The sequence below is a fragment of the Lolium rigidum genome, chromosome 7, assembly GCF_022539505.1.
Source record: "Lolium rigidum isolate FL_2022 chromosome 7, APGP_CSIRO_Lrig_0.1, whole genome shotgun sequence".
Taxonomy (NCBI): domain Eukaryota; kingdom Viridiplantae; phylum Streptophyta; class Magnoliopsida; order Poales; family Poaceae; genus Lolium; species Lolium rigidum.
This window is the reverse complement of record NC_061514.1, coordinates 301,797,395-301,808,684: the sequence shown is the minus strand read 5'-3', so window position 1 is coordinate 301,808,684 and position 11,290 is coordinate 301,797,395. Positions and strand designations below refer to the sequence as shown.

The following is an 11,290-nucleotide window of genomic DNA, read 5'->3' as shown; positions in this document are numbered from 1 at the left end:
ACTTCGAACACCTGAGCTCTCTTTAACACGCACTCGCCCGTGCAGTACCACAAGGCATGGAGCAAGCACGGCGTGAGCGGGAAATGGTGCGCGATGTACGGTGACACGGTGGTCGGGTACTGGCCATCGTCACCGTTCCCGGAGTTCGACCAAAGGCTTTAGGGCATCTGGGGTGGGGAGCTCTGCAACACGTATGGTAGGGGCCACAGGTTCACAACGAGTGGGATCGATGGGGAGCGGCCGGGTGCCCTCGGAAGGCGGCCAGGGAAGGAGCGCCTACATCCGCGGCGTGGAACTGCTGGAGGGACCGCGGCGGCGAGCGGTGGCGGAGGCCGGCGGAGCAGTGGATGTTACGCAAGATGACCTCCTGCTATGGGGTGGACACGTTCGTTGACGAAGATGGCGAGGTGTGGGCTTGCTTTGGTGGCACCGGCCACGCGGCGGGATGCTGCGGGAGCTACTGCGAGAGTGTTCCGTCGAGGGTGGTGAAGCAGTACGTGCGGAGGTTCAACAAGCGGCGTGGGTGGTATTGGGCTCCTGCCGACACGCCGTTTTGACCGCGCGCGACCTTAGATCAATGTTACTGTGTTCTGTAAAAAAAAGATCAATGTTACTGTGTTAGCCGTTGGATATGTGTTATCCCATGTATAATGGAAGTGTTAAAAATCAGTCTTTTTAAACATCAATGCTTAACTTTTTATTAGTATTAAAGGTGCCAAGTTAAGTATTTTTCTTGTCCCTCTTGTCATGTTGATGTGACTGATTAACCAGGCATGGCATGTATGGGGTACTGAAGCCACCATCGTGGCACACACTATATATCAAAAACAATATTTTAATAGGGATCATTAAATCTTTTTGGGTGGCCAAGCAGAAGGTGCATACAAAGCATGCAAAAAGAATGTCTACCACTTATGAAGCAAAAGTTTGGTCATGCATCAAATCTCCAATGGTCACACTCACATCTAATCACGAGAAAATCAATGTACTTATGTAACGTACAGCCAACACTCACAACAATGGAAAAAATGGCGTGTTGCAATAGACACTCATCATCACCACAACATGTTGCCCATGTGTTCACACAAAACCAAAAAGAACACTGTAACATGCTGAACAATCGTATCTAGCAAATACATACTCAATAGTAGTAATATTTACTTTTCAAGCACTAACTTCGCCGCTTCGGACTCGGCAGTGCCTGTGGCAGATCATTTGAAAATATCAACTACACTTAGTTTACCGCCTTCCTTGAGCTTCGTACAACAATCGAGCCTCTTATGAGTTCAATTCATGGTTGTCATTTGTGAATACTGATTCAGAGGAGGAGCAGCAACGAAATACCAGGAGGAGGAGCCATGGCGGAAGAAGCTAGGGGAGGAAGGAGAACTAGAGTGTAGGGCATTGAACATGGATATGACATAAGGAATCATTTTCCGTATATTTTTTTAATCAAATTGTTATACTAATCCAGATGTAGTGGACTCGGTTAGAAGATCCAAAGGCCCTATTTGATTCATAGAATTTTACAAAGATTTAGGTTTTAAACCGTATGGAACTTTTTCTTGAAAAGCCGTTTGATTCATAGGACCATATTTTATAGGAAAAATTCACATTAGAATCTTGTATTGCAATAATTTTTGCTAGTTCTTGCTCATACGAGAATTAATTTCGTTTTAGGTTGACTCTAGGACCATTACATTTGCTTCTTGTTTCGTGCATGCGAGAATTGCATATGGGTGTGCAATTGCACATCTTTTTTCCAGGTGCACAAGAAATTAGGTGATTGAGAATTAAGCTAGTTTCAAGTCAACCGAGAACAAGCCGCGTCCAAGTTTTATAGAAAAATAGCATGGGATATATCATGGAAAATTTCTTCACCACCATAATCAAAGAGAATTTCTCTTCCTATAAAATTCAAGTAGGACATGGAGTCCTAATTTTATAGGATTTGTGTTCCTACGTTATCCTATAATTTTAGGGAAAGCCGACATGTCATTAAATCAGCAATATTGATACATCGTTTGACATGACAAAAACTAAAAAATTGAGTGGTGCCTCATGCCAAGCAATTGACATAGATCCTTCTGAGTGTGTAGGCAGACAATTTGCCACTACATTAGCTTTACTAGGACAATGAAAAAAAAGTAAACTATTACAAAGTTCTGATAAAGAGAGGAACATTCTTCATAGATTGTAAACCCTAAACCTAAAGATTTTTCCCCATTTCGCATCACCTTGCTCACGTCGAAGCAATCAAATGCTAGAATCAAACCATCTCGGGGGGTCCGAGCCTCCGCTGTAGACGGGTATTAGACATATGGTATTCCACAACAACTCGTTGCTAGAAAGAAACCTTTGTCATCTAGAAGGATAGCTCAAGTGCTTTCTGTACTTAATCTAAGTTGAAGCTTGCATCCACATTAAGTTTTACAACATCTTCGTTCGGTTTCATCCAACCAAACTTGACGATACCACACCTTTTGTTCTTTGACCTTGAATGGTTTATCGCCAGAGCCGCAATGCGAACAAACAAAGGATTGTAGCATTTGACTCCTTGTGGCCTGCCTTCGCTCTCACCATTTATACCAAATGCCTACGCTTTATCCTATCAATCGAAAGGAGCCCTAATCAAAACTACAAGTCTGAGAAAAATGGGAAAACGAAATGAGAGAAGTCTATTTTACCCCCTTAAACTTGTCTCAAGGTTCAGTTTGCAATCCTGAATTTTAATTTGGTTCAAGTTTCAACCTCAAACTTTAGAAACTATTCAGAATACGTCCCTTTCATTATTGTTATTGCAACCTCGGTGGTTTTTTTTCATGTAGGACAAATCAACGCCTAAGTTAAAATATAACCGTATCTGTATGTACCTCCTCATACATGCATGCTAGGACTGGTATACCAAAATCAAACACACGCGTTTGTATGTTCCTAGTCAGCAAGAGCATAATTCTTTCTTGTACCTCACATGTGAGATCTCAATACATGTAGGATGTTTAGTTAAAATACATGATAAATCCGGCTGATGTGTATATAAACTTGGCTTAACCATTTAGACGGTGAAAGAGGTGTATTCCAAACGGTTTTTAAAGTTAGGGGTGAAAGTTGAACCAGATAAGAGTTAAGGGTTGTGAATTGAACTTTAGAATAAATTTAGGGTGGTAAATTGAACTTCTCTCAAACGAAAATAAGAAAAGTTCTGAAGCATCTACCAAGCAGGCTTCACATGTCAGCTGGACATCAACAGGCAACAGGGCTCGCTTCAGGTCGTGGTGGGCCACAGAAACAGAGTGCCCAAATATCGTATTCAGGTCGTCGCAATCCAACTCCAATCCAATCCACCCTCCGTCCCTGCTCCGGCGTACTAGCTACATGGCGGCGTGCACCTTCGTGGGGTCGCCGTCGTCGCCCAGCACCAGGCTGCTCCCGTCCACGCCCCCGCGCGTCAGCCGCCGCTCGCTCTCCGCCTCCGCCGACGGCCCGGCCCGCGTCCGCTTCGCCCGCCGCACGCCTATCGCCGCCTCTCTCGGTAACATTCCCACTGGTCCTCCTCCCCTTTTCTCTTCCACTCCCTGCGCTTGCTAGCCCAACGCATGTACCGTTAATTGACGCCTAGCATTTGATGCCAATCTGTTTCCAACTCTGCTCCAGCGACGCTTACACTGTCCAATTCTGAAATCCCTGTCAGTTTCATCAGTTTACAAGTGCAGAATTTGAACCTCTTCGTGATTCAGTCGCACCTAGCAGGTCTTACTGTTTCCCGTAAGTATAAGGACGTAGCTGTCATCGAATGGATGTGAAAAGGTTCCGACGAGCTCAAGCCAAACACAGTATACCCTGGGCGGACTCCATGGAAGGCATAGCAGATGCAGTGGAGAAAAAAAAAATGATTTCAAAATCGTTGTTAAGCCTAGACAATTTTCCATTTATTCACTCTAATAGCCAAACTACGTTTAGCAAGAAATTCTACACCACCAGTAAATGATTTTTAGGCAGCATGTTTACAAGAAAAGGAGAGGGGACGGCTGAACATTCGGACGAATTAGAAAAAATACATTCTTCCCCATGGCTCCAAACAGTAGCTGCAACTGTTGCACTCAGCAAACAAGTGAATCATAAATTTTCCGAACACTGAAAACTGAAGCGGGGCTAGCACAAATTGATCCAAGAACCACTTCATTGCTCTGCTCTAGCCTGCTTGCCGGTCTAGCATGAAACTCTTGACTCTATCGGCTTGCCATGCTTCTGTGTGTGCTTGTCCACCTCCCGGCTACTTCTACAGGGTGGAAGAAATCCGTTGAAAAATGTGGGAATTAAGCCTAGTAGAAGGAACAAGTCTAATTAATGATAATAGTGTCCATTAATTTGTATTGCTTGGGACTTGGTTGACTAATAGGAGGTCAAAGAAGGCAAGAAGATGAGGAGCCAACGGCTGTAGAAGTTCATGCAAATAGTCAATAGGAAACAGAGCTGCATGTTCGTTTATCTCTGTTGGTGGATGTGGTCATGCAATTTTTTTTTTACTTTTACCTTTATCTTGTGCTAACATCGGGCCCAGATTTCTATACTAGTACATGCATGTACGTATGCACAAATTCAGGGCCCCTGGATGGTCCAGGCCCTAGGTCATTGCCCCACTCACCATGCGTCAAAGCCGGCACGGTGCCCCAGCTATATATATACTTGATGTTGCTGTTCTGTGTAGGTGTGCATAGCTTCAGCATTGTATTTTCTTTGTACACGTTTGATAGATAAGGCAACCGCAACATGACACGACTACATGAATTTTGGAACTAGAGCAAGACTTCTGGAGAAATCATGTGATCAGGCTAGCGCGCATGAGGTGCACCCTGCCAATAATTATCACTATGCCCATTTTTTCATTGGCAAGTAACTAATTTATATTAGTTTTAGTTCTTGGGCCATCCATCTCATCCCATATAATGATGGGCGCAGCAACATTACCTAGTAACTTCACCTGTATGCGGAAATTTATGGCCTTGAGTCATGGTGGAATTGATTATCAAAAGACATTGAACAGATGTACCTTTTAAAGTTACCTAAGCTTCTGTGTGCTGAAGGTTATATAACTGATAGAGGCTCTAGTGTCGTCTTCTTTATCTCCAAATGTCGAACTCCATAGTGATGCTTGCAACTAACTGACTTCTGTATATTGTTCTTCATTGCTGCTAGGGGTAACTCAAAATACAGGGGTCGTGATGCCCGACACCAACGTTGTTACCCAGAATGATTTACTGATCGTGGGCCCAGGTGTGCTTGGGAGACTGGTAGCTGAGAAGTGGCTAAAGGTATGAATACCTGTGGTTGATACTTGTTAAACAAAAATCTTGCTTGTCAAAACGAGCGAAATTATGACATCTCTTATGCTTATGTTTTTCTTCTTTGGATATTATTTTTGTAAGGCTAAATTTCAATGCGAAGATGGAAAATTGAAACCACATTGTCAATTTGTCTAATTAGGTACTCAACTTCATCTTCTGCAGGAACATCCAGGCTGCAAAGTTTTTGGCCAGACTGCAAGCACAGAACATCACAGCGAGCTAACCGATATGGGCATCATTCCCTCCTTGAAGGGATCCACGATTTCTCAGAAGGCTCCTTATGTTATTTTCTGTGCTCCTCCATCTCGTTCTGATGATTATCCTGGCGATTTGAGGTAAGTGACGGTGATTTTAGTGATAATTCCATGGAAATATATTTGGTACCGATCTGGAACAATTAAGATTGGAAGCATTGGTATTCTCCAGTTTGTGGTTACTTCCCTATGTCTGGGCTGTTTGGGTTGGGGTCTCCTATCGAAACCGAATTTGTGTGGAAACTGAATATATTAAAGCAATGAAGTTTAATTGCTGATACAAAGGTTAGGGCTTATGAACAATAGTGAACATTGGTTAAGAATTTAACATGAAGACATTCACATAATGGAATTGATTTTGATGGACGTATGTATGGCAGGCGATGGTGGCATCAATAGTGAATTAGTGATGGTTGGTCAGACATTATGCAGATGATCACACTAGTTTAAGTGTAACTGCAATCTGCAGTAATGGATGTGTGACACGTGTCAGAGTTACTAGTGGCAATATCACTTTCAACGTGCTGTTCGGAGTAGTAGAGGGAAATGGTATAACATGGTTGAGCCAGGACTTTCTCGTCTTGTGGTATTTATAAACAGATTAGATGATTTTATCACAATTTTAACACAAATACATGCATATCACCACAGAACTTCATATTGTATTTTTTTTAAAATTTATGCATTTTACATGTACACTGTGCTTGGAACAACTAACTCCACTAGGCTCTTAAGGTTGTTGATTTATGCGAAAAACTGTTCCATGGATAATTTGGATAGTTTTTTTTGTATGCATAAACTGCAAAGGATATCTTATTACTAGTATTATATGCAGATGGGGGCCACCAACCTTTTCTGATGTCAATACAGTCCTGTTTATCACCAATTTGGTTTGTAGGATTTTACCATTGTTCATGAATTACACCATTTTTTGCATCTCAATGAACTGATAGGAAGTAACTAGACTAGTTTCCCTATATTATTGTGTAATGTGCATCTATCTTATGCTAAACAAATTACATTTCATGGGCATGCATTGTATCCTCATTTCAGAAAATATATGCAGAGTGGCTGCCTCAAATTGGAGTGGTGAAGGTTCTTTCCTGTTTACATCGAGCACTGCTCTCTATGACTGCAGCGACAACAGATTGTGCAACGAGGTACTACTGCTAGACTGCATATTCTGCATAGATCATAAGTGTCTACCAGTTTTGGCTCAATTAGGTGATAAAAGTTCCAGTAAATGAAACATATTCCAAATCATAGAAACTAGCAGAGTACCCATGCGTTGCTATGGATCTTAGAAAAACAAACAATGGATGAATGTTTTTCTCTCGTTGTTCCCTTTATCTTGACTCCATCCCTAGCATAGTAATACAGTTGCAACTTCATATTTATTGTAGTTTATACTAGAAACATTTCTTATTTTCGTTCACAGTAGTAACATTTCTTGCCTACAACACACAACTACCTCTAAATATTTTGTGAATTTTCATTGTTTTGACCATGTTTTTCCTCTTCCTTTCTGCAGGATTGTCCATCTATTCCTGTTGGCAGAGGTCCTCGTACTGATGTCCTTCTTAGAGCTGAAAATGTTGTGCTGGAGGCAGGAGGCTGTGTTCTGAGGCTAGCAGGACTTTATATATCCTCAACTTATAAATTACTTGTTCAAAAGTGCAAGCATGAACACAGAGCTTTTGTGCAATATAGGATGAAAAGAACTGGTAGATAATTTCCTTAACTTGGACTCACAAAATAGATAGGGGTGCTCATTTTTTCTGGTTGAGGAAGGGAACATTGGACTCGCGACCAGATCATGTTATCAATCAGATCCATTATGAGGTTAAATGAGCTTAGTGAAATTTATCTTTTTGTACTAATTTAATATTATATTGTGGGGATGTTGTCTCCTGCTGTTCAATCAACATTTTTTTAGCTGTAACCTTGTGTTATATACTTATATATTTCAGGATGCCGCGTCCCTTGCAATTGCCATAATGAAAAAGAGACCTCGGGGTCGCATCTTTTTGGGCTGTGACAATAAGCCTCTTTCCAGGTTAGCGTTGTTCACATCAATTATATATCCATCTAGCTCGGTTTTGTTGGGGGTATCATGGGTCTACTGATAGCCGAACGCTCAACTCATTCTGTCAGTTAAAATGGATAATTTTGTACTTTGCAGGCAAGAAATAATGGACGCCGTTAACAAAAGTGGAAAGTTTGACACAGAATTTCAAGGTTTTACTGGTAAGTTCTGTACCTGTTCCATTGTGACTTTTTTTGGTGTACATACATTGACCGTTTCTAGGATAATCTTCAATTTTGGCCTTTACTTCAGGTACCGATGGTCCATTAGGGAAGAGGATGGAGAACTCGAAAACTCGGGCTGATATTGGATGGGAGCCCAAATACCCAACCTTCACAGAGTTCCTTGGTGTCAGTAATTAATAGCCACATACGTTGAACAATTCTTCTTACTCTTGAGTTTTTTTTTTTTTTTGCGGGGGTTCTTATCCTGAGTCTGAGTGAATAGCAATGTCAAGGGGACAGTAGGGATGTGTCGTACCAGCGGTTACTCCGTTTTTTGTTGTTGCCCCAGCAGTTTTAGAAACTATGCAAACGCTGCACAATGTAAAGGGTGTATATTTGTTTTGCTCGGTGGTCATCGTTTGTTTGACTTTCTGACCATGGAGTTTTGAACTTACCTGAATTTTCTGCAGAAATGTAGTCGCCTTTGCTTGTATTGTTTCCTTTGGGTTCAGTGTTCATTTTACCCGTACGTTGAACAATTCTTCTTACCCAGACTGAATGACAATGTCAAGGGGATTGTAGGGGTGTGTCATACCATCGGTTTTGTTGCCCCGGCAGGTTTAGAAACTACGCAGACACTGCACAACTTCCACAGTTCAACTTTCTAGCCATTGAATTCTGAACTTAACCTGATTTTTCACCGGAAATATAGTAACCTTTGTCTGTCTCATTTCCTTCGATTGAGTGTTCTTGTTCACCTCTGCACAGTGCAATTGTGTATATTTATCCTTCTCGGTGGTCATCCTCTGTTGGATTTTCTAGCCACTGAGCTCAGAACAAACCTATTTTTTCACCGGAAATATTTCACATTTGTCTGTCATATTTCCTTTTGGTTTAGTGTTCATTTTATCCATCCACATTTGTTCTGAAGTTACTGATTTTGATTTGTTGGTACAGGGCATACAGCATTGCTGGAACATATTAATTTGGTGTGACTTTGTTTTGATCTACATCCTTCAACCAAAGTTTAAACCAACGATGTGCCAACCAACTATGGATTATAGGTTTGATCATCTATGAAATTTAATCCAGGTACCATCTGAAGTTCAAGCTGAAACCATACTTGAAGTGTGGCAAACAATATAAGTATAAAGAAAAGTGTGGTAATTGTAAAATCCCCCTTGAATTTCGAACTGAAATCAAACTTAAAGTTGACTTCCGTCGCTTTGAGACACCCCAACAACCAATCGATGAACCCTTAAAAAAATTATGTACAATTGATAATATTTTTGTGTTTGAACCCTTGGTAAGAGTAACAGGAATGTGGTGAACCTATTTTTCTTTTCTTTTGACGATTGCCTGATATGTGGGCCCTAGTATGAAAACGACGTACTGACCACCATAAAACCATGCTTTAAATCGAAACTTCCGAAGCATTGCGATCGCGACTGCTCCACCGGCGGCTACTTGGAGGCGCAACTGGCGTTCCACGTTTCGGTGTTCTACCGGAAAAATTTCTTTGTTTGACTTTCTAGCCATTCAGTTCTGAACTTAACCTTATTTTTCACCAGAAATATAATGTCAAAGCCTTATCTGTCTCGATCTCTTACGATTCAGTATTCATTCTATCGACTTTTGTTCTGAAAGTTCTACTGACTTTTTTTTGACAATCAATACCACATATATTTATAGCAACAAATAGTACATGGTAGAGATACATGAACTGACTCCAACGATTACAAAATAAAGTCTAAAAAATAGTAACAAATCTTCGAGCTCTTCAATTTCTTTCTTCTTCCAGAACACAATCTTGTAGTCTCCTGAAGGTAGCCAAAAATAGATAACGAACCATAGACCTGTAGATACCGATCAAAGTTCTTCCATAATTTTTTGAGCCGCAATGCCAAGGCTGCGTGCACGCACCCAACCATTAAAGCAGTCATACAACATCGGAAAGTTCTACTGACTTTTGTTTGTTGGAACAGTATAACTAGAACACATAAGCTGTAATCCCATCATCCTCTGACGTAGAACAAGAGATCAACTCCGACTCCAAGTTCTCGCCTGAAACCATATTGGAAGTGCAGTTACGATGATTTCAGACATCCCAACAACCAATCCAACTACTCCTTATCAAAGAAGGACCGCACTACACAGCTGCGCCGCACGGAGCCCTCGTCCGTGTGACGGTTTTGGATGGGCCCACCCACGTGATTCGGTCGAGCGCGCGCGCGGGAAGGACGCAAGAAAGCGTGAGGCTTCACCGCATGTCTACCGACAGCTGTACTACCGGCCCCACCACGCCTTGATATTTCTAACCAACAAAACACGTGGACCCTACCATGATTTCGTCTAGGCAGACAAAACCACGTGAGACTCTCTTCTTCCTCAAGCTTTTCTCGGACCTGAATCAATTTCGTGACCTCCCATCAGTGGATCTTCTTCCTCACGTTTTCTCTAAAAACAAAACAGAAACTAGATCTGGGAAAGAAGAAGAACACGGGAGAAGAAGAGAAGAACACAGATCCTTGCCAGATGAGCTGACCACTTGTCCAGAGGGAGAAACTAGCAGATTTCAAAGGAAAATTGCAGATCTAAACACACAGGTATGATCTGGAAAAACACCATCTCCCCATAAAACTTTTGACCCTCCCTTGGTCCCCCTAAAACAGTAGATTTCGTCATGTGCATATAGTATGAAACAACATCATACTATGAAGTATTATTGAAGCATAACATGCACTTGCCCCTGGCAGGATTTTAGTTCATCCATCAGGACAAAAACCAAAAGAAACCCTGTCATGTTCCTAAACCAACAGAACTTGCCTGATAGATTCTTGTTGATCACCATGTAAACCAACAAAAACTATCATGTTCCTAAAAACCAAAACGACATACACTTGCCTGGTAGATTCTAGTTGATCACCATGTCCATCACAACATCCTAAAGAAAGATAGAGCCAGATGCACTTGCCTGCTGGGGTTCTAAAACCAATAGTACCACATGCTAAACACAAGAAGAAAACACATAACTACACAACCAGCATTCAAATTGCTTCAGTCTGCATCCATCTTGCTTCACTCTACATTGGTCAGACTTATCCGTGCTTCACTGTGCATTCCAAAAACAAGAAGTAGCACACCCCTACTTCCTGCATTTACAAAAACCAAAAACAGTATTAGAAACTAATCCAGATTTTGATTTGCACGTTGCAGAAGATGAACATCACATAATTTAAAGGGCAAGATGTGCCTAATGCTACTTTATCACTTCAAGTAGCTTCGACAAACACAGGTTAGGCACTTAGCAAAAGTTATGCTTTTTGCCATTACATTCTGCAGCAAAACCATGCCCAAAACTAAAAAAGGATATATGAATTTGATAATTTAATTGAAAACTACCAAGTTAATTGTGCCCAGATACTAGATTTAATACATCAC

General features: G+C 41.4%; 1 protein-coding gene across 1 annotated transcript; it reads left to right on the top strand.

Moving 5' to 3' along the window:
• The first annotated feature begins 359 nt into the window (after positions 1–359).
• On the top strand, positions 360–8,350 carry LOC124673053. Its single transcript, XM_047209187.1, has 10 exons — positions 360–526; positions 3,237–3,532; positions 5,197–5,312; positions 5,508–5,680; positions 6,666–6,759; positions 7,131–7,241; positions 7,352–7,441; positions 7,570–7,655; positions 7,782–7,846; positions 7,938–8,350. Exons 1-10 carry the CDS (start codon positions 360–362, stop codon positions 8,045–8,047), a joined length of 1,308 nt encoding a protein of 435 aa, XP_047065143.1. The 3' UTR covers positions 8,048–8,350.
• The last annotated feature ends 2,940 nt before the right edge of the window (positions 8,351–11,290 follow it).

Coding starts and splice junctions, on each gene's coding strand:
- LOC124673053 (XM_047209187.1), top strand. CDS start 360: ATGACCTCCTGCTATGGGGTGGACACGTTCGTTGACGAAGATGGCGAG. Junction 527..3,236: donor TTCAACAAGCGGCGTGGGTG/GTATTGGGCTCC, acceptor TTCACATGTCAG/CTGGACATCAACAGGCAACA. Junction 5,313..5,507: donor TAGCTGAGAAGTGGCTAAAG/GTATGAATACCT, acceptor CATCTTCTGCAG/GAACATCCAGGCTGCAAAGT.